The sequence below is a fragment of the Bison bison genome, unplaced genomic scaffold (genome assembly GCF_000754665.1).
Source record: "Bison bison bison isolate TAMUID 2011002044 unplaced genomic scaffold, Bison_UMD1.0 scf7180017864072, whole genome shotgun sequence".
Classification (NCBI taxonomy): domain Eukaryota; kingdom Metazoa; phylum Chordata; class Mammalia; order Artiodactyla; family Bovidae; genus Bison; species Bison bison.
The window spans coordinates 2269055-2292193 of NW_011494644.1; the positions used below are offsets into that span (position 1 = coordinate 2269055).

The 23139-nt window shown below is 50.0% G+C and overlaps 2 protein-coding genes across 2 annotated transcripts in view; one reads left to right on the top strand and one right to left on the bottom strand.

Moving 5' to 3' along the window:
* Positions 1–2939, top strand: part of IQCK (IQ motif containing K) — a 165769-nt gene extending 162830 nt beyond the window's left edge. Inside the window, exon 11 of the mRNA XM_010837411.1 lies at positions 350–2939. Coding sequence (XP_010835713.1) covers positions 350–405 — 56 coding nt within the window. The 3' untranslated portion in view covers positions 406–2939. The remainder of the gene's footprint in view (positions 1–349) is intronic.
* Positions 2800–23139, bottom strand: part of GPRC5B (G protein-coupled receptor, class C, group 5, member B) — a 21531-nt gene continuing 1191 nt past the window's right edge. The window contains exons 2-4 of the mRNA XM_010837130.1: positions 13491–14504; positions 5668–5780; positions 2800–4355 (exon numbers count right to left, since the gene is read on the bottom strand). Of these exons, the coding sequence (XP_010835432.1) occupies positions 4311–4355; positions 5668–5780; positions 13491–14496 (1164 nt within the window). The 5' untranslated portion in view covers positions 14497–14504 and the 3' untranslated portion in view covers positions 2800–4310. The remainder of the gene's footprint in view (positions 4356–5667; positions 5781–13490; positions 14505–23139) is intronic.

Genomic DNA, 23139 nt, shown 5'->3' on the forward strand with positions numbered 1-23139 from the left:
TGGTGATAGATTCGGGTGAATCGAGAGCTTCGAATCTGTCATCATCTTTAGTGAAACTTCCCTTAGTGCCCCTGACCTGCCAAGCATACTTTTGACCTTCTTCTGAACTGAACTCAGAACAGCTGTGAACATTTTGTGCAGTTTCTTTGAAACCTCAGGTGCTGCCAGGGGAGGACAATGGCCCTGTGTTCTTCCCCGGTGGATCTGTGGGCTCAGAACCATTGCAGGCACTCAGTGGGATTCAAAGCAACTGACTTCCGTGTATCAAAGTTTGCGGTGTCCAGGTGCCACTTCTGTCTAGGTGTGTGTTGATAAATCAGCCCTGACTTTCTCCTTCTTTTCTTTGCAGTGAAATGCAAAATGGAGGATGAGGAAGAGGCCGCAGCTAAGACTCCACAACCTTAACAGCTGTCGGCGTCTCTCCCACTCTAAGCTCCAATTACCCACCTGGAGGACAGTGTTCTAGCTATGCTTCCACTGTCATGTTTTCTTGAAGGACTAGATCTGGTATATTCGGATAAGGGTCTTTTTGTTGCAAACGTATTGTAGTGCAAATAGTTTATCATAAAAAAGTAGTAGTTTTAACTTTCTACATTATCCCCCGATTTTATTCTTTCATCTATTTCTTCAGCAATCTACTTCTACACCACCCACTGCTAAACTGTACAACGAACTCTAGTTCCAAGGGATGTTGAAATGTTCTAGTTACCAGCTTCCCACTTTTGGTTGCCTTTGCAAAGATCCATGTTTAAAACAAAGTCCCAAACCTCTGCAGCGGGTTTAAGTTTATCCGCTGAGCATGCTTAAAAAAAAAAAAAGAAGACATCATTGCCTGTGATCCTTTCACAAGGAGGTTGACCCTGAACTTTGACTACAAACCTAGCAAGATGAAGTGCTTAAATACAGGCACCTATAACAGATAAATAAGTTTTGTTGTCTATGCTCCAAAACATTATAGAAAATTCCTCATTTCATGGGTAAACTGAATTATTATCTTCAATTGTCCCACAGTTTGCTGTTACCCAGTTTTGAACGGATTTTCCCATTCAAAATGCCACAGATTTAGCCTCCAGGCGGATCTGAAAGCCAAACAGTTGTATGGAGTTGTTTTGACAAGCTACCACACGTCTTAAGTAAATAGTAAAGCCTTTATTTTTTTGTGTTAAGAATAGCATTTTGAAAATAAAACCTATCTGCCCATGCTTTACAACCTTTTAAATCTGTAATATTTATTATATACAGTCATTTATGATACATGTTGATTGTCTTGAAATTTCTTTAACGATGTTTTTTTTTAAGTATGCAACAGTCAGCCAGGGGAGGATAAAGGTACATTATAAAACACACATTAATACATTTAATAAATATATATTATCTATCAAAAACGAGCCTTAGCTCTTTATCAATTAATAAAAAGCACCTGCTGAGAACTCCTGTAAGCTGGTATAATCATTGCATCATTGGATTATAAAAGCCACAATGCTCCCTTTCGGTTCAGGGTTCAACTCGGCCTTGCCTAACCAGGAAGACCACCCCAACTTTGCCCATGATCCCTGGACTCTGACAGAAACTGTGCTAAAACAATGGATCCCCAGCTTGCAACAACCAAATCTGCAACCCTTGAGACACACAGAACTTCCCAGTCTGTCCTTCCCTCCTTCCCTCCCCGCTTCCATCTCCAGGGGAGGAGTCCAGCACAGAATAACCATTTCCTATTAAAGGGGAGAAAGAGTGGCTGTTATAGTCCCAAGGTGATTTTGATAACTGGATCTGGAAAGCGTTGTGCTTACAATGAGGTGTTTTGATCACAGAAGCTCTCCTTCCCGGTCATTCTCCCCAACGTCTTGTTTACAACAGATCTGAAACAGCGGTGCCATTTAATTTTGTATTTAAACTTCACTCAGTGGGGGCGGGGGCTGCCACCGTCTCTTGGCAAAGATGTCTCTTCATACCCTTCAGGTGAAGTCCTTAGAAAGAGAACAGTTTACTGCCCTCCCCCTCACTCCCTGCCTCCCACCCACCTCCACTGGGAGAGCACTCAGCCCCCTCTTGACCTTAAAGCCAAAATAAAATAAAACCCAGAAGCGCAAAAAACTATCAGAAACTTGAAAAGAAAAAGGTCTCATTAAGTGAGGTTTCCTGTGGCTCAAAGCCAGTTCTATTTTTGCGGTGGTGAAACATTGCTTTCCGCTTGGAGTCATCTCTGCTGTGTTCACCGTGCATGCTTAGACCACCAAGAACTTAGAACATGATCGTGTGAGTTCTCCGCTTTGCAAGGGTGGGGGCTCTTGCAGCCTGAGCCCCTGATGGGATCAGAGAGCTCCGAAGGACTCCAGGGAGCAGGGGTGAGCCACTGTTTCCTGGCATGAGAACATGTATCGTGGCCGCTTTTCACCGGACTGGACCGAGGTGTTCAGAGAGTTCTGTGATTTTCAGAATTCTAGGTCCACATGCATCCTCCCGCACTCCCAACCCCAGCCCAGGTCTTAGCTTCTCCCATCTACCCCAATACTTCCCGTGGCAGTCCCCCACCCCGCCCCCGCCCCCGACCCCAGAGGCATTCCTGGCACAGAGGTCTCGGATCTGACTCTCTAGAAGCAAGCACGTGCTCCGGGTGGGTGGGTGCTTCCCTGCTTCCCCGGGTAGGGTATGCCTCCTCTTCCCCTTGCTGGCAACATGTGGAAATGGGCTACCTTGGAGGAGGGCCACACGGGGGCCAGATTGGCCTCCCTACCTGGGTGCTTTGCAAGGATGGGGACAGGGGAGGGCGAGGATGGGACACAGCAGACTAGGGCCTCAAGAAAAATCAGAAGGTTTATTAAAACATACTCAGCTCAGACATATTGGCTTTTGAAGAGGTCAGTTTCCCCCCAAACACTAACCTTTTTCATTTTCTGTAAAGGTTAAAGGCTTATGGGTTGTTTTATAGAAAAAAAAAAGCAATACAGTGACTAGAGTATATGCAAAAAGACCCACCCTCATTTATACATTCCATGCCGTCAGGTTAAAACTCTTTGCTTTGAATCATTGCCTGCGATTATGCTGGCCAAACAGTGCAGAGAACATGGGGCTTTTAATGGCCGAGATGTCTGAAATGCCAAAGAAAGGAATGACTTGCTTAGGACAGATGGAAACCATGACAGAAACAATGGGCTTGGAAGAGAACCATTTTCATGAGACTTGCAGAAAACCGAGACAAAAATGTCCCCCATGCCCTCCCAAAGCAGCAAGAAACCCTCATGAGCTCCACCCGACCCTGGACCTTTCACTACGTCCGCAGAGAAGACCCAAGAACTCACTGCTTGCTAGGCAGCAGGCATTGCCTCTCCACCCTGGGGTACCCCTGCCACGTGACAGCATTGTGGAAAATCCACCCCGGCATCCACCCCCTGGCCAAGCCACGGGGCTTTGAGCTGCTGGCTCCACGTGAGCCTTGAAATGGACATGGCGGGACAGGTGGGGAAGGGCTGGAGGAATACTCATGAGGTGGGAAGAGGGAAGGGTGATCAGGGGAGAGACGGCTGCTCCAGTCGGAAACTGCCCCTTGGAGGCAGGCAGGCTTGCTTCCTGGCAATGATGCCAGAGCAAGAGGCCCAGAGAAGGAGCAAAGGCTGGGTGCTACTTTCTAAGTGTGACGGTCCCTTCAACTCCCAGACTGCCTTCTCTTCTTTGGCACATGCCAGGCTTCCTCCACCACTGTTCATAAAGCTCTTCCCCTGATACAGCTGGGCTGGGCCTCGGAATCACACGCACCATCTCCTCCACTACTCCTGACCCCCCTGAAATGTGAAAACCCACAGGCAGGGCAGTGGAAAGCCCCTATTCGCCTTCCTCAGTGAAATGACTGTCTCCAAGAGGCCACCTGGGGTCTAGCCCTTGCTGGGGAGGGGTGATGGTGTGGGGCTCTCCGTGCTCAACCAACACTGGCCTGGCCTGCTGGCTGTGAACGCAGTTCTGCTCTTACCCCAGAGGATGAAACAGTCTTCCCAGCCACATTTTCGAGTGAGCCTAATCCTATTTGCAATTAGCTTTGCTTTAGTTTGCGGGGTTTGAGGTTGGTTTGGTATTATGTGTGTGTGTGTGTGTGTGTGTGTGTGTGTGTGTGGCAGGGGCGGGGAGGGCAGTTGGTGTTAGCTTTTCAGTTCAGCAGTGTTCACATTTACACGAAATCCCCTTGTCTAGGATTTCCAAATCTCCTGGCTGCGAGGCGGCCTTGTTCAGCTACTGTTACTGATTTCTCCCTCAAGAAAGACACGACCAGGGAATAAAATTGGTAAGAGAGACTCTTATTCTCTGGAACTTAAAGTCTTTCACCAGAGGTGTCTTCCAGTGTAACTTGGCGGAGCGGTTGGGATCTGGAAACAGGAATAACACACTAAGAACTCAGCTTTGCAAAGTCAATGTCAGAAACCCATTTGTTAACAATGTACCAAAGCTAAGTTAGCTTGCCTTTTCCTAAAGGGCTGAATAATTCCCAAGAAAAGCAGCAACCCCTGTGTGTTACCTACAATACTCTGCTCCTGGGAAGGCTGTCTGCCCCTTTTCTATAATCGTGCACCCGCACAAATACGTTTCCTTACCCAGAACCCACATTGCTTTCTAAGTCCAGGGTGTTTTTATGCACATTGGCCTTGACTGGACACAGAGGGTTTACGAATGACTGGTGGGGCTGTTTTCTAACAAAATTTATTAAAACCCACAGGTCAAATGCTTGAAATTCAGCATTTTCTTGGTACCCAATGACAAACAGGCCCACGGATGGCTGGTGCTCTTCATGACTGCAACCCGTGAGCCTATTGCTTTGAGCCCCTGCCATACCAGTGCAAATGATGCCTCTCATACCAGTCAAAGGCCAGGAAAACCCAAGTTTCCTCTAGAGACCAAAGACCATCTCTGACTCACATTGAAAATAAAAAAGTTCAGGTTGCGTTATGGAATTGGCACATGATATAAAGAATGGAAATCCAATTTACACGTGTAAACTGGTTCATGTGTTGTTTGTGAAAGAAGCATGTAGCTATGTTTGAAAATTAAATGTGGGAATGAGAGTGCAATTTTGGACTGCTAGAGAAACAAAATGATGTAATTGCACAGAGGCAAAATGTAAATGATGACGATTCTGCTGAAGGTCTGTTTGGCATCAGATAGTATCTGTTTTTGTGTTTGTGGGAGAGAAATGATAATCACGTCAATTTCTTAAGAAATCTTTTAAGGACTGGGGGTTGGGGGGAACCTGGTACCCAGCTGGGGCATGGGGCAGGAGGCTCAACTAGGTTGGATGCCAGCAAAATCTGCCAGGGTTTTGTAACTCTGGGCTTTTCCTAAAAGTCACTTCCCAAGGAAAGCGTGGGTAGGGGCACCTCCTGTACGACGAAAAATAGAGAATTCACTGGGTACAAGAGCCCCAAGAAACAGGGACTCGTTCAAATGATCTACAGATGGTCAACTAACTACAGGGAAATGTCTCATGCATGGAGAAAGTGGGTGGAGAGGAAAGAAGAGAAATGGAACACTGCATGCATCCTAGCTGCGAAGGGTGTCGACGTTAGCTGCTCTCTTTGCAGCCCCGTGAGCAGCCTCCACAGAGTGGTGTGTCCCTGTCGAAGCTGCCCCCCAACGCTGACCACTCCAAGGCTTCCTGCCAGAACATCACCTCCTGATACTTACAGTCCCCCCGTTGAGCACAACGGCCATCTCAGTTGGCTGATACACGTTGCTTCTGAACGGAGCGCTGGGTCTGTTTCCCAAGCTGCCGTTGCGAAATCCTGCAGTTCGGAGAGCTGAGGGAGGGACAGGCAACACCACACACACACACACAAAAGACACAGTTTTGAGTTTTGTTTTCTTCCCTTGCATCAACACCATGCTCCAGGCACACGCCCCCTCCCCGCTCCTCCCCTTTGTCACAAGCCAGATTCAAAACAAAGTCACAAAGGCGCTTTGTTCTCGGGTTCTCTGGGAGCCTGACCCATCTCAGTGGGGTTGGGGAGTCTGCAGAATCCAGGGCACAGGCAGCTCTTGGGGAGGGGACCCGGGGTGGAGCCTCTCCCCGCACCCCCAGAGGGCCATGGGGGACAAAGACAGCGCCTGCATCTCTCACAAGGTCTCTTCTGACAAAAGACCTGCTCACTGCTGAGTGCCATCCACGTCAGGTTCAACACCATACTGTGCAACACGGTTTCTGGATACACACAGAGGTGGCCAAGACTGAGATGCTGGGCCCCAGGCTCATGGTCGAGGTCGGACATCTTCCTGGGAAAGTGACGCGGGAGAGGACGGAGGGGCCCCAGGCCTATAGATGGGGTCATTTCTAGACAGGAAAAAGGGAGATCTGAAGCAAAGGCAGCAAAATAGGTCTGTTCGTTTTACCTCTGAAAGGTAAATGATGTTTCTTATTTGCAATGTATTTTTATACATCTAAATTTCCTCTTTTGGTGAAGAAAAATCAAATGACACAAAAAGACTTGGATGAACCATGAATGTGTATTACTAAGTGAAAGCAGTGGGCTATAAAATCTCACATTATATGATTCCGACTATAATATTCTGCAAAAGTATAAACTGTAGAGGCAGTGAGAAGATTAGTGATTGGCAGGGGTTTGAGGGGAGCACAAACGGGGACTTCCCTGGTGGCTCAGACGGTAAAGAGTCTGTCTACAATGCGAGAGACCCGGGTTCGATCCCTGGGTCGGGAAGTTCCCTGGAGAAGGAAAAGGCAACCCACTCCAGTACTCTTGCCTAGAAAATCCCATGGATGAGGGAGCCTGGTGTCCATGGGGTCGCAGAGTCGGACATGACTGAGCGACTTCACTCACTCACTGGGGGGAGCACAAGGCATTTTTAGGGCATCGGAACTCCTCTGGGTGATACTGTAACAGTGGAGACATGACCTCATGGATTTGTCCAAGCCCACAGAACTGTACAAAGTGACCTCTAGAAAGCAAATTATGGACTTGAGTTAATAATAATGTATCAATATTGATTCATCCATTGCAACAAATGTAACATCAATGCAAGTTGTTAATAACAGGGAAAACCAGGAGGGATGGGGCAGGTGGGGACTCCATGTACTTCCTGTACAATTTCTCTGTACCTAAAACTGCTCTAAAAAATAGTCTATTAAAAGATAACAGAGAAAGAAGAAGCACTGTTAAAAAATCAAAACAAAAGTCTGTCTCAATTGCGAGCTGTCGCCTTCATTATCTTCCTTCTCACTGAAGGCACTTATCTTACTTTGCTGAGAAAAACCTCAATTAAAGTCCTCCCTGAAGACAGTCTTTTTTTTTTTTTTTTCTGACTAAAAAGTAGTAAGAGGACTTGGGATTTTTACAAATTAAATTACTTGGGGAAGGGACCAAAATCACCTTGATAGTACAGTTAACCTTCACAGAGTGCCAACCAAGAGCCAGGGCTGGTTATAAAAATACTTTATATGTCTTATCTTATTTAATTTTTATAGCATAGTAGGTTCTTTTAGTATTTCCATTTTACATGGGGCACAGAGTGATTAGGTAACTTGCCTGAGGTCACACAGCTGGTAAGAACCAGCATTTGAATCCAAGTAGAGAGAATTGGTTTCCTTGACCATCACACTATTTTGGGTCCAAATATGATGTTTTTAATGACTGCACTCAGTTACTTAGGAGCAATTTGAATTTAAGTGACATTTGGGGGCAGATCGGCCCAGACTGAACCAAGAAAACATAGGCAGAGTGGTTAACGCATGTTCTAAAAGACTTGTGAAAACCTCTTTGCTTTAGCATCTCCAAGCCTTCAATAGCTCCCACGCACACACTGACAAGGACATGCCCTTCCTGGGGACCTGAGAAGAGGGGACAGGGTCCCGGGGACATAGAGTCCTTGGACTCCCACCCTCACTAGTCCCAATTCCTAGCCAAGACCTCCTCGAAAAGAGGGAGAACCGCGCAGCACAGCTTTCTTCATAAAGCAGAGACTGGCCAGCTGCAGTGGGGGAATGTGGCTCTCACATTCTCTTCAAAGAAACAAAGTCTCAGCCGGGTCGGTGTCTGTGGGGTGCCCTGGCCCAGCGATCCCTCTGTGTAGTGGTTATTTGGACTGGTTCTCCTCTGGTAAACATCCCTCCCACATTCTGGGTCCTGAGTACTGGCTACAACTGCCTCCTCCCCGCTTGAGGTGGGCATGGGATTTAAGCCTGGCCAATCAGGTCCAGTCAGAGCTAACGCTGGGATTTTATACTCAAGCATCCTGGGAAACGTTCCTTTTCTCCAGTGGGACTCTGTGTGAGTCCAGAGCTGCTGTGATTCTAACAGAGCCAAGAGATGGAGAGAGACCAGATCTTGGCATCACTTGAGCCTCCTGGATCTATCCATTTCTGAAGCCTGATCCCCAGTACATTAGTTTTGCTGTTGTTTTGTTTACTTAAATTGCTTCAGATGAGATTATTTTTTTTAAATTAACTTGCATTTTCAAGAATCCCAACTGACAGCCCACTCTGACCAAGAGGTGAGCCCTCTGAAAGGCAAGCAGGGCTCACCCACAAGGAGTCCCAAGAGGAATCTAAGGGCATAGGCTAAATGCCAGCCCTCTCCTGCCAGCCCTCACTGCAAGTGAGGCAAGATTGGGTCCTGTCCCCAAAGCTGACACAAGGCCTTCTGCTGGGCAGCAAAGGGGCAGAGTTTAAATCGCCCTTGGCCTAATGAGATCAGAAAGCCCAAATCCCCTCATGGAGGAAAGAACACTTTTCCTTCCTGCTCATTTGGAAGGTGAACATTCAATGCGCCTTGTTAGCGCTTTCCAAATGTGATCTGAAGTGCTATATCCTTCAGTGTATTTTCATCTTCTGTCACATACCTCATGCCTTGTTGATACGTATTAAGAAACAGCAGGCTGGTGAAGTCCTACATATCTGGGGTCCCACTGGGGGAGGGAAACAGGCAGCAGAGGCTGAGCTGCAGGCCAGCCTGGGGCATATTCCTCCCGTCTCTTGACCTCAGGGCTGGACTCTCAAGGGTAGAGAGCCTGAAGGGCTGGCTGGTTAAAATGCAGGAGAAACAGCGCCAGCTGTAGCTCCCGGGTAAGGCCCCGTGTAGGGCCTGGTTCCCTAAAATACAGCTGGCTGAGGTCAGACCAAAGATGACAACAGCTGTTCTCACCATGGCCAGGAAGGCTGCCCAGGCATTCCCCAGCCAGCAAAGTAGGATTTCTCGAACAAAGGCAATCCTAGCCAGGATGACTATTTATTCTCTCTCTGTGAGCCTTCCGAGGGGATTGACTTTGCCTGGTGCCCACGTGAATTTTGGTGGACACACATTTGGGAGAATGCAAAACAGGGCTATTAAAAAAAAGTCTGACAATATCCAAGGTTGGTGAAGAAGTGGGGATGGGGGCTCTCATACAATTATTCAGGGAAGACTAAATCAGTCCACCTTTCTGTGGGGAGGGGGGGATCTGGCAGTATATATGTGGATTGAAAGGTACAGATTCTGATGCACGTCTAGGAATTTTTTTGCAAGGAGGTAATTGATCAAGGACACAAAGATGAACGGATAAGAATGGTTATTGCAGCATAACTTGTATGGAAAGCCAGAAACAAGCAGAATACTCACCAGCTAAGATCAGAAATAGCTCAGCTGGTAAATCATCTGCCTGCAATGCAGGAGACCCGGGTTCAATTACTGGGTCGGGAAGATCCCCTGGAGGAGGAAATGGCAACCCACTCCAGTATGCTTGCCTAGAGAATCCCAGAGACAGAGGAGCCTGACAGGCTACAGTCCATGGGATTGCAAGAGTCGGACATGACTTAGTGACTAAACCACCACCAAGATCAGGAAAACAAATTATGGTGCCTCCTGGAAAGCTCTGTTTCGTGAAAAGGACAGCTCTGCAGTTGTTGACCTGGAAAGGCCTCCCTCTGCGATACACTGTCAATTTAAGCAAGCGCATTGCAGACAGCCTCTTAGATAACCAGTGCTTTCAACCTGGTTACATCCTAGAAGCACTTGGAGGGCCTACAGTACTTGAGCCCAAACAGACTTACTCAATCAGATTGAGGGGGCAGGCGCTGGTAATTTGTTTAAAGCTGCCCAAGAGACTATAATGTGCAGACAGGTTAAGAGCTGCTTTGCTGGATTGAGGTGTGTGTGTGTGTGTGTGTGCGCGCGCGCGCACGCAGGGTGGGGGTACTGTGTCTGGCAAGACACGAGCAAACAGTCAGCAGTAGTTGCCTTTGGGCAATGGGATTCTGAGCAATTTTTATTATTTTCACTTGCTGAACTCCTGATTATTGTTGATCTTCTGTCATCAGAAAGGAATAAAAAAGTTATTTTTGCTTTGGAAAATAAAGAGGGGAATGGGGGACATTGTCCTTGGCTCTGGAACCCAGAGTAAGCCCCATCACCCCCTGTGCCAGTCCAGGCACTGCTGGTTCTGACATGGGTCCCAAATCACTTTGATCTCTAGATCTTACAAGGATATGACATACTGACTGCATTTTCTCAAGAAAGGATGCAGGGCATTCAGAAAACCAACCTTCCTTCTCCCTGCTCCACTGTGAACCTGAACAAGTTGCTGGACACTCCTAGACTCAGTTTCTCACTCTGTAAAATGAGACTGATAATCCCTGTCTTCTCAAGGCACAGAGTTGCTCTGACACACCTGTGAGACGAGGGACGCTGAAGGGCTTTGAGAAGTTCTGCGGCAGAGTGGGCTCTGGAGCCAGGCTGCCTGGGTTCAAACCCTGGCTCTGCCTCTTAGGCAAATTGTTCAGCTTCTCCATGTCTCAGTTTCCTGTCTGCAAGATGGACCTCACTGGATTATTGCAAGGATTAAATGAGATTAGTCACTAAAATGCTCAGAATGGTACCTGTCCATTGTAAGCACCCAGTAAAGGTTAGCCGTCTTTAACTTCTGACGCCCCTAATACTTGTAGGTAGTTCTAGCACCCCACTCCTCCTTGTACTGCAGGTAAACCAGACCATGAGGTTCAACAAAAATGATTCTTAACCTTCTAGGGATCATAAATGGCTTTGAGAAGTTGACAAAGCAATAGACTAATTGCCCAGTGAATGTATAAAGCTCTACAACCATTTCAGGAGTTCCTGTTACCTTCAAGGTCCAAGGGGAGTTTGTGAGTGTCAGATAAAGAGGATGCTATTCCAGGAGAGGCCAGGGAAGAGGTGGCTCCACCAGGACCCCAAGAACTGGTCAGGTGCCTGGCCTCTGCTTATCATATGCCCTGAGGGACCCTCTGGGCTCCCGGTAATGACCCCCATCTCCTGGCAACCAGGAGAGTCAGCCCACCAGAGCTGTGGCTCATCCCTGTCAAATCTCTTGACAAACACAAGCTTGCTGGTCTGGGGCTTCCAGTAAGAAGGAGACTGCTCTGATAAAGGCCACCCCAGGACTGTGATTCTACCCATGGTGGGGAGGGGGAACGAGCAGGGGGCAGGTCTGTCATTCTCCTGGGGGTCTGAGCAGGAGCAGGGTGCAGAGGCAGCTGGGCACCTCCGGTGGTGGGAGGGCTGCAGGTGGCCTTGGAGGACCTGGGGGCTTGATGTGTTTCCCCCTGCCTATGGGGGTGGGCGGCTGTGCTGAACCCAAAAAGGCCAACTCTGCAGTATGACCAGACCACCGCCCAGGAACCTGGGTGAGCGTCACAGAAAAGGGGACTCAACCATTCGGAAGGGGCCACCTCCTATGTCACTGGGCAAGACTGAATCTCTTACAGCCTCTACTTACTCCTCTGTGAGATGGGGATAATAACAGACCCTACCTCTTCAGCTGGAGGGATGAAGTAATGCGATAATGCAGGTTAAGGAGTAGGGTCTGGCATGTAGCTAGTGTTCAAAAAATGATGATTATACTAGGTAATTATTACTACTGCGGCTGCTACTGCTACTATTATTATTATAGCTCCTGATAAATCTTTAGGTAACTGAGAAAAGGCACTTTTAATTAATCTCAAGTACTGGGAATGCAGCCGACTTGCTTTAAGCAACAACTGTAAGAGACACTTCTCCAGCATCTCTAGCAGGGGTAGCTGGGGCCTGCCGCTTCTTCTCGGCTCACCTGGGGATCCCACCTCCGCCTGAAGTGCCTGTCGAATCTCTGCTTTTCTGTTGACGGAGCTAATAGAACTTGATTAGCCCATTTATGGGAGCCCTGGAGGACATTCATGGCAGCAGGAGATAGGAGTTGATGGACAGATGCTGCAGCCTCCTGTCCTCCAAGGATCAATTCTGAGGCTCGTTCTACATGTGTCCCTGGCAGGAATGAGCCCCAGCTCCCCAAGGTGGTAACCAGCTCTTGACACTCTTGTTCTGGCGTTTCTGCCTTCCTGGTCTCCTTCTCCCGGGCAGGGGCAACCTCCTAAGTAAACCACCTGCAACAAGTTTCAGGCTCTGCTTTCAGGGGAACCCAACCAAGATACACATTCAACAAGTCAGGCGCCGTGGGGGCCCCTTGGTACATCAGGACTCACAGCAGGTTTATGGGGTACACAAGCCTACATCTGGGAAGGGGCAGGATCCCAACCCAGACTCTGACTCCAGGGCCCAAATTCATCCACTCCTGGAGACAGAGCTAGAGGAGAGAGCGTGAGCATTGCCTCTTGCCATCCCCTGCATCCAGCTAGCACAGGGGCTGCAAACTCAAACAGCCAGGAAGCAGGGAGCTGATGTTGATATGCTATAGTGGCTGGGACAGGGAGCCACGGGAAGTGTGAAAAGTGAAATTCGCTTAGTCACGTCTGACTCTTTGCGACCCCAGGTACCATACAGTCCATGGAATTCTCCAGGCCAGAATACTGGATTGGGTAGCCGTGCTCTACTCCAGGGGATCTTCCCAACCCAAGGATCGAACCCAGCTCTCCTGCATTGCAGACAGATTCTTTACCAGCTGAGCCACCAGGGAAGCCCAAGGGGAGTGTAGTGAAAAGAAAATGGATGCCCACCTAAAAGTCCACCACCATCTGGGAGAGTAAGAGACAGGGCCTTCCAGCCAGCTGCAGACAACTGGTGCCCGGTGGGAATGGCAGCCCAGCACTGCCAGATCCAACTTTTCAAAAAAGGCCAGGAGCCTGACTTTTTACATTAAATTAGTTGAAAGTGCTAATTAAGTCTCTTCCCAGGTGGCTCAGTGGTAAAGAATCTGCCTGCCAATGTAGGAGACACAGGAGATGCGGGTTTGATCCCTGGCTCAGGAAGATGCCCCGGAGAAGGAAATAGCAACCCACCCCAGTATTCTTGCCTGGAGAATCCCATGGACAGAGGAACTTGGAGGGCCACAGTCCATGAGGTTGCAAAGAGTCAGATACGACTGAACACACATGCAGGCATGCATGCTGAATAAATTGATAATGCTGAATCTCTGGGGGCCAGTTTCAGCACAGGGGTCAGTGTTTGTGGGCTCTGATTTGCCAGGACTACCCCCAAGGCCCCTGATCCCCAGTGGGGGAAAAGGAGCTCTTTTGGGAGGAACAGCCTAACCCAGTGGGACAGTGCCCCCTTTACCTGCATTGTGTTCATCCATTGAGAAGGCTTTGTTCTCCATGTAGGTCCGTGGCAGCTGCACGTCCTCCTCAAACGCCGTCTCCCGCATCCTTGGCTGTGATGTGTCGAAGTAGTTGGGCGTGTTTTCCTGCGGGGCTGGCAGAATGGTGCAGTGGATCTCCGGGATGGCATGGAAGATGACAAAGACCCAGCCACTGGCCACCAGCGTGATGGCCAAGGTGGGGTCGCCCCAGGCATCTCCCTGTCGTAGCTCGGCATTGCCGAAGAGGTACATGGTCATCCAAGCCACCCAGATGAGCACGGAGAGGAAGGCCGTGACCAAGATGCAGACTCCATTCTGCTTCCACTTCTTGAACTTGCCACACAGCGAGAAAAAGGCCAGCGCCAGGGTGGCCACGAGCAGTACCATGTCGTAGATGAGGGCCATCGCGAAGTCCATGGGCTCATAGGCACAGGCCGGCTTCGCGTCTCGAAGCACAGTCAGCACCAGCCACTCGATGGCAATGATGACCTGCACCAGCATCAGGCACAGGGCCATGCCCACCAGCTGCCAGCCCGAGGGGCTCTTGCCGTGGCGCACCAGCCTCCTCACTCGCCATGCCTGGCTCAGCAGGCAGGAGAAGCAGAGTGCGAAGAGGACGCCCCAGAGGAACCGGCGGACCGAGCAGATGGTCTCGTCCTCCCGGATGATAAAGGCGAAGGTCAGCCCAAAGAGACCCAGGGTCCCCAGGAGGAAGAGGAAGTGGAGGCCCACAGGGTCCTTTTTCTCCTTGTCCTTGATGAACGGCAGCCGCACCAGCAGGATGAGCATCAGGAGCAGTGTGATCAGGGCGCCTGCCCCGGCCACCGCCTCCACCACGATGCCCCAGATGGTGTCCAGGTCGCACAGGGACACGTACTGAGGGAGAAGGTCCAGCCCGCAGCCCCGGGACGTGCTGGCGTTCTCAGAGGCCCCGGAGGCAATCACGAAGAGCAGGAGGAAGGCGAGCGCCTGGTGGGTTCTCATCTTTCTCTCTGATGCCACCACGAAGGTTCCAGAAAAGTTGGGGGGAGAAGACCAATTCATGGTGAGACTTCCACTCCCCTGACTTCTTTAAGGAGACCCTACGTCCCTTCAAACCCACCACCAGCCCCTTTCTCCAGGCAGCACAGCCTGGCACCAGGAGTGGGTGAGGATTTCTGTCCCCATCTGCCCCCTTGGCTGGGCCCGGTAAACAACCATGAATCGTCAGTGCTAGTGGCTGGAGGAGAGGGTGGGAGGGAGACTCCCTTTCTCTGAATACCCTGTCATCTTCTTTGAACGTGAGGCCGTGTGTGACCTCTTTAAAAATAAGGGAGTAAAATGAGACTCAAAGAGATGCTCATGGACTGAGCGCTCGCTGGGAGAAGGACATGCATTGTGGTTTTGGTCCCTCGGTGCTAACAGCTGACACTCACCGATGACTCAGCCTCGGCCAGGGACCCGACACAGCCAGTTCTCACGCCGGTGACAACTGTCTTGAGGAGGCTGGGACACTTGCCCAAGGTCACACACTCAGCTCCTAGAAGCACCCCCTCTTAGAAGCTTCCCAGCATATCAAACACAGTGTCAACTGTCTTCCTGGGTTCCACCTTTTCCCCCTCCCCTCACACATCCTACCCTTCTCACAAAGATCTGAGAATCCATCCTCTTGCTCCAGGGAGCCCCCCCTCTCCTGGAGATGCCTGCAGGACACCCCCAAGGACTGTACCCAGCAGCCAGAGACGGGCTTATTAACCCAAGTCTCCTCTTCCCCCACTGCTTCCTCTGCCTAGACCCCTCCCACCCCCGCTTTCATGGAAAACTGCTCCTCCGCACACTGGTCTCAGCTCTCATGTCATCCACTCACACCCTGGCCAAGGTCACACCCCCCGCCCCCCCAGCGTCTCTCGTCTATTTCTTAGGTCTAATCGCATCTGTCATCCTTTCGCCTGCTTACTTTGTTTCTCTGGTCCCTTCCTCCTCTCCTCCCTTCCTGTCGTTCTTCACCAAGAGCTGCAGGAGGACAGGGACACTGTCTTGTTCATCAGCACAAACCAGGGTGTCCCGGGATAACGGACACTTTGGGTCTGAGCCTCCCTTGTCTGGGGGTCTGTCCTGTGCATTGCAGGAGGTGGAGCAGCACCCCTGGCCCCCACCAACTAGGTGCCTGAAGCACACCCTCTCCCCTAGCAGTGACAACCCCTCAAATTCTTAGACACTGCCAACGTTCCCTATGGGGTGGGAAATCACAGAATGAGCACCACTGGTGAAGAACTAATACCAAGTAGATGCTTCTTAAATACTGTGGGAATGAGACTTCTCAGTAGGGCTCTCCTCTACCCATTGCCACCAGGTCCTTGCTTTTGGAGGGAGCCTGGCCTTGGGAAAGCCCTGCCTGCCCAGCTCTGCTGTGCTGTGTTTCTGAGCATCTTAAGCCAGACTTAGCTCCACCCACAGTGAGGCTGTAACCAGCCACCTCCCAGGCAGTTCAGCACATCCCTGGGGCTTTCTTAAGTAAATGTGGTATCGACCACTTCTCTCTCTCAGCTACTTGATGGGATATAGTAAGCAGCTCTGATCCTGCCTTGGCCGCAAGGCCATCGACTGGGATAAATTATTGATACCACAGAATGAGAAGGAGCCTGGTGCTACAGGGTGATCCTTCCTTTGCCCAGAGATGAGAGGAGGCAGGAACAGAGGGTATCTGACAAGACATGCTCCTGAAACAAGCACTCAGACATTGGTAATCAGGCTCCTGGTCCCATCACTCTTCATGCCGTGTCAGTCACGAGAGCGCCACCTCAGCTATTTAAGCTTTGTCTACATACTCCCTGTAAGTTATTTACTTAACTGACTCACCAAGGTCTTGAAATTGACTCAGAAGAAAGCTCAACACATTGGAATACCTGTTGATGGAACTCATGTTGCATCCCCATTGCCATATCCCAATGTACCACCTTTGGAAAAAAATGCTGTCCTAGTCAGAGCTGCTTATCACAAGAGCACACTTGGAATCAAAATTTAAGAACCAACAAGCCCAGAAAAAAAAAAAATTAAGAACTGGATATGCTGGAACAAAATGCCATTGGCCCCTGACACAGTATAGTGGATTTCCTCTAGACTTCTCATCAATGGCAAATGTGCTTAAGAGACTTCTCAGCAAGTGACAATGGAACACACCCCATGCAGACTTTCTAGTTCACACAGTGGCCAACAACCCCCAGGGCGGCTGGGAGGAGACAGGGAGGATGGTGCTTCTGGAGTCTTGACCATCAGTCCTCTCACCAACTCTCCCCACACACCTCCAGGCCAGTGGTTCTCAACCAGGGTGATTGTGATCCCAGGGAACACTGGGGCATATCTAGGGACAGTTCTGCTTGTCACAAATGGGGAGGGAAGTGCAACTGGCCTCTAGCAGGTAGAGTCCAGGGTAGCCGCTAAGCAGCCTGTGCTGGAGAAGACTCTTTAGAGTCCTCTGGACTGCAAGGAGATCAAACCAGTCAATTCTAAAGGAAATCAACCCTGAATATTCACTGGAAGGACTGATGCTGAAGCTGAAGCTCCAATACTTTGGCCACCTCATGCGAAGAGCTGACTCATTAGAAAAGACCCTGATGCTGGGAAAGACTGAAGGCAGGAGGAGAAGCGGATGACAGAGAATGAGATAGTTGGGTAGCATCATCGACTCAATGGACATGAGTTTGAGTAAACTCCGGGAGATGGTGAAGGGCAGGGAAGCCTGGTGTGCTACAGTCCATGCGGTCACAAAGAGTTGGACACGACTGAGTGACTGAACAACATGCCTGAGATGGCCCTCAAACACTAAGAGTGATCTGGCCCCACATGTCAGCAGTGCTGAGGATGAGAAAGCCTGGTTTATACACTTGAGAACAGACTTGATGAGGAAGAAGCCAGGAAACCAGCCAGGTCTCTCAACCTCATGCCTGCACCCCAGGTCCTTTCCTTGCAAGAACTAGACTTTCTTTAGCTGCCTCCACTCACTCTCAGAGGACTCTCCTCTCTCCAGACCTGCCTACAAGTTGGAACTTGGTTCTGCCAGTTCATTCCTCGGTTCTGCCGGCTCATCTCTCTTCCTGACTGACCTTCCACAACAACAGGAAACCAATGTGAAGAAAATATAAAGATGGCAACCAAGCTTCTGAAATTGTGTGGGTTCTTCTGGCTGCGGTTCCGTCTCTAGCTCCCACTCCTTTCTGACACGGGAAATAGATACACTCTTGCTTTCTGCTTTCATTCCTGAGGGTGGAACCCTCTCCTTCCTCCAGTTCTGAAAAGAGCTCCTGATTTTCCTCTGCAGAGCCCCCTTCAGCCCCAGCTGTGAGCCTCAGACCCAGCCTGGCCAATCGAAGCATTTGTCCCACCCTCTGGCCGCACTGATTGGCTCAGGGACAGGCACTTGGCCTCATCCAGACCCATGAGAATCACTCTTAGGATTTTTGCTAGAATTAACTGGGAAGGAGTTTTTCTCCTGTTACTGGGGTTAATAAGCTGAAAGGAAGGCAAAAGGAGAAGAGGGCGGCAGAGGATGAGACGGCTGGATGGCGTCACTGACAAAATGGACGTGAACTTCGGCAAATTCCAGGAGACACTGAGGGACAGGGAGGCCTGACGTGCTGCAGTCCACGGGGTTCCAAAGAGTCAGACGCAACTGAGCGACTGAACAACAACAAGCTAAAAGGATATAAACCTGGAGCTGGAGAGGGCATATTTACCATCACAGGGAAAGAACCTGCCTGGGAGGAAAGCTGGCCCACAGGAAATCGTCACGCGATGCACAGGAGTCCCAGTACACTGCAAGGCTGGATTCAGTTATGCCTGAAGCCAGATACCCTGGTCTTTGCACCTCCAGCAGTCAATTTCTCTTTTTTGGACTAAGCCATTTTGAGATGGGTTTATGTAACTTGTTAACAAAGACGTTCTATGATGTATCCCACATGAAGTGGTCCTCTTCTTCCAGGAAGTCCTCGCTAATCAACATCTAGGCACCACTTTGGAAGGGCTTTGGAAGGCTTCAGTTGTCCCGAGTAGGTCATATCATTGCAAGGGATGCCCATGAGGTGACAGTCATTGTTCTACAGAACTCTGTCCGGGATGATCGGAAGGAGGGCTATACCACCTCACATAATGAAGCAGAGTCCAGCTCATCTAGGCTTTCTGGGGAATTCAGAATTGCCCTGTGGAGTTCTCTATTACTGCCATAGTGAATATAATAATGACTGTTAACTCTCACAGTGCTTACTATGCTCTAGGCCCTCTGCTGTGCACTTCACATACATTAACACCTAATCATCTGGACAATGACACCATGAGGCAAGTGGTATCACTATCTGCATTTTACAGGAAATAAAACAGAGAGGCCAGTTGGCTTGTCCAAGCTAGGACAAGCTATACAGCTAGAAAGTCGTGGAATCAGGAGACAAATGTACTATTGTTACTGGGGTCTTCAGACAAACCAGGGCTCTGGAAATGTCACCGGCTGAGCCCTTTGCTAGCCAGTCTATTTAAATTAGGTTCCTTTTGCCCCTTTATGCTCTATACCAATACTCCTGATCTTTATCTTTGCAGCATGTACCACAATTTTCATTGTTTTATTTTATTACTCTTTTGGTCTGTCTCCCCCACACCCAGGCTCCTGTCTGTTTTGTTCTGCATCGATTCCCCAGCACCTGGCACGTGGGCAGTGCTCACGGCCCAGCTGCTGAATGAACTGATTAAATATGGTCTCCAACCCTCATGTCACAGGGTAGGAAGATGCTCTCACGGTCATCTTATAGAGGAGGGGACTGAGGCTTAAGCCAAAGTTTGATCCTCAGGCTGGCAACAGCAGCAGCATTGCCTGGGAGCTTGTAAGAAATGCAGACTCTCCAGAGTGGGCCCGGCCACCTGTGTTTCCACAGCCCTCCGATAAGCTCCAGGTGTGCTCAGATGCTTGCGTGCACTGGGGTTTGAGAAGCAGGAACATATGCAGCTGGGGAGCCAGAACCATGGCCCTGCACCTTCTGCCTTCCTACCACTTCCCCAGACCCCACTCAGGCTCCAGTGCATCCACTGTCAGGTAAGCCCCATCCAGCTCCACCTGAGGCCTCCCCCTGCCAAGTAGGGAGCTCTCCAGGATCCCCAAACTGCACAAAACCTGATTAGAGGTTTGGAGTCAGCCCCAGGGCAAGGCTGACTGAGATGGGATGAATATATGGCAACAAACCCATGGGATGTAGGCATGCAGCTCCTCAAAAGGAGTAATGAATAAAGTGACGAATGTGCAAGACTCGGCTCACATACTAATTACTTTGCTGCCGGCCAGGCTCCCAGAAATGTGACTCATTCAGATGCTCTTAAATACCCTGCGTCGCACACGCACGCGCACACACGCTCTCTCTCCCCACCGAGGGGCCAGAAGCTGCCGGCAGGTGGTGGAGCAGCACGCTCCATTTCTCACAAGCTGGGGCCTGCAGAGGCTGGAAAGAATGCATGCAAGATTCCTTGTGTGAGGACAGCGCTGCTGCCTGCCTGCAGGCCACAAGCAGGGCTGGTTCTCCCAGCCTTGATCCTCACCAAGCAGCATGAACTTTGGGTTTCCGATTCTGCCCCTGGCATTTGCTAGAACCTTGTGACTGGGGGCAGCAGACTTAACCTTACTTGCCTGTTTCTTCATCTGCAAAATGGGAGTGATAACACCCGACTTGCAGGGTTCTTGTGAAGATTAAAATAATAAGTAGGGTTTAGGACTATAGCCTGGCATGCTGCGGTTCATGGGGTCGCAAAGAGTTGGACACAACTGAGTGACTAAACTGAACTGAACTGAAGCACTTATATAAAGTTGTCTGTCAAACAAATAACAGACTGGCAAATGCCCTGAGGTTATGAACTTTTCTGACTTTCCTGTTCCAGGAGGGGCAGTTGCCATGGTGATGGGACTGAAACCGCTCACCCAAGTGTGAGTCCACCACTGTTTCCAGCCTCCACCATCACACACTGAGAAAAGAAGTCCCTGAGGGAGTGGGAAGGGGAGAAGCCTCTGGGGTGTTCTACCTTCAGTCAATTCAGTTCAGTCGCTCAGTCGTGTCCGACTCTTTGTGACCCCATGGACTGCAGCACACCAGGCTTCCCAGTCCATCACCAAGTCCTGGAGCCTACTCAAACTCATGTGGTCTACCTTGAAAACTCCCAAACTCTCCTGATTCCCGCAGCAGGTGCTCTAAATGGTGGCCTGACTGCACAGGTGGTTTTCCAGAGGGGAACTGGGCGCTGGAAGACCGGAGGCCAGTCTGCATGCCCTAAAACTGGGTGCCCCTGCTGAGGAGTCAGAGGCAGACACCCAGAAACCAGACACCAGCCATTCTGGGAACCAGCATCCTCACCTTCCCACCCACCCAGATGACAGGAGATACAAGACGTACAAAACTTCTCTGGAACATGCCATTCTGACCTGCTTCCCCTTGGCTACTGCCAACAGAGGCACGTTTAACCCACCTTCTCTAAAGAAGTGGGGAGGAGGCGGTGGAGCATGGACGGGAGAGAAAAACTAAGCAGGTCTGGAGGGCCTTTCCTAGCCCTGGGCATGTCTAAAGTACCAATGAATACCTGGCAGAGAATTTACACTCCCATCTGTGTCCTCAGGAGTGGAAGACCTCAGCTGGAGGAAGTCAGACAGAACTGAGTGACACAGGGCATTACTTAACCTCTCTGACCTTCAGTCTCTTCTGTAAAACAATGATAGTAACAGTGCTGCTTTCTCAAAGCTGACGTGCAAAGTGCTTAGAAAGTACTCAGCCCGGTGCCTGGCAGACAGGGAGCAGGGGGTCCTAACTTGTTACAAAAACAATGACAATTCTCAGCGTCCTGTTGGGAACAGGAAGTGGTAATGACACTTGGCCAGAGGCTTCCTAGAAGTGACGGATGAGCTGGGACTAGAACCCACTGCTCCGGACTCCTGACCTCAAGGCCGCTGCACCCCAGTTGGACTCCCCCATGTTCAGCAGCCAGCCAGGATGAGGCTGCGGAGCCTGTCTCCCACGCACCCCAACACACTCTGTCCTTGCCCACTCCTCTTAGAGCCGCTGGTGCATTTCCTGCTCCTGAAGGATTAAACTGTTACAAGGTTTCCTGACATTAAAACTCTTTCCCAGACCTGCAATCTTATCCTTTGATCTCTTTTCCAAGTTATACCATCTCATAATCTTTAGTTCCCAGCACCATCCAGACCACCAGACTATCTGGGAGCCCTTGAATTTAATAACCCTCACACGTTAGTAAACAGGGTTGTCAGAACACAGGCTCCGTGATCCATGAATATGCAAAGCAGCTCCAATCCTGTAAATAAAAGCAATCATTTAAATGCAAATTGAATCCTTGGCTGCCCGTTCCAGGGTGGATGGTTCCTCTCAGGCTGTAATTCCGAGAAGAAAATGTGACTAACTCAGAACCCCCAGGAAGCTCTTGCGTGGACGTGCTTATGGAGCCGTGGGCTCTGGGTGGGGGCTGCTTAGGGTGGACAGAAACTGCCTAAAAGCGAGAAGTGGGTTTTAAAACCTGACCCATCCCTGGCATAGGCTCATTCAAAGCAGTCCCCACAGGTCCGCTTCGGCGGCTCCCGGCGCCTTGCCATCCCCAGAGGCAGAATGAAAGGGGAGCTGCTTTTCCTCTCCTTGTTGAGGTCAGGGGAGCTTTTAAAAATCAGATCTCATGGCTTTGTACTCCAAACCCTCCCTCCAAGGATTCATTTAAGAGAATAAAACCTAAGCTCCTTTCCATGGCCCCCCAAATCGTGGTTTGGCTGGTCCCTGCCATCCCCTTTCAGACCCCCACTCTCAACATCTGCCTATGAGCTCCAGCCACAATGGCCTTTGTTCAGTTTCTCTAAGCTCATTCCCACCTCCCAGTCTTTGCACTTGCAGTGCCCTCTGCCCGGTTCAGTCTTCCCCCAACATCTGCCAGTGGCGGGGGATGGGGGGTGGGCGGCTCTATCTTGCAAAGCTCCACTAAAATTTCACTGCGCAGAACTCTTGTCACTTTATTTTACATCACCCTGTTTTATTTTCCTGGCAGCACTTATCCCAATTGGAAGTTCTATCCACTTACTATTTATTTACTTATTTAGTGTTCACCCAACTCCCCAGTGCTCTGAGAGCAGGGGCTTATCTGCCAGTTGTGTAGCTGGCCCATTTACCAAAATAATACATTAACCGATCAAGATTTTAAGCTTCTCTCTCTAACAAGAATGCTTGTCTCGCTGCTTGTGCCCTAAATGGCGACTCCTTCCCACTTCCATTTTTCCCCTTCCCAACTCAGTTGACCCCTTTTCAGACAGAGCAGGAACAGATAGGAAACAGTTCACTCCACAGTCCAGATACAAAACTGGCCGGGTGGAGGGCTCCCAACCAACAGACACCGATTTGCATTCTATTTACATCCTATTTGCATGCAGTTTAACTCAACGTCTTGAGTCCTCCAGAAAGCCTCCATCCCTGGGGAAACTTATGAACCAAGGTTCCTCGGCAGAAGTTCCAAAGCTTTTGTGCCAAGCCCCTCCCCCACTTCTCGCCTCTTTGCGAGGACCCCCAGTTCCTCCTGGGCTCTGTTCATGTCCCCCCCACCCCCCATACTGGCGCAGTTGGGCAGCCAATGTGG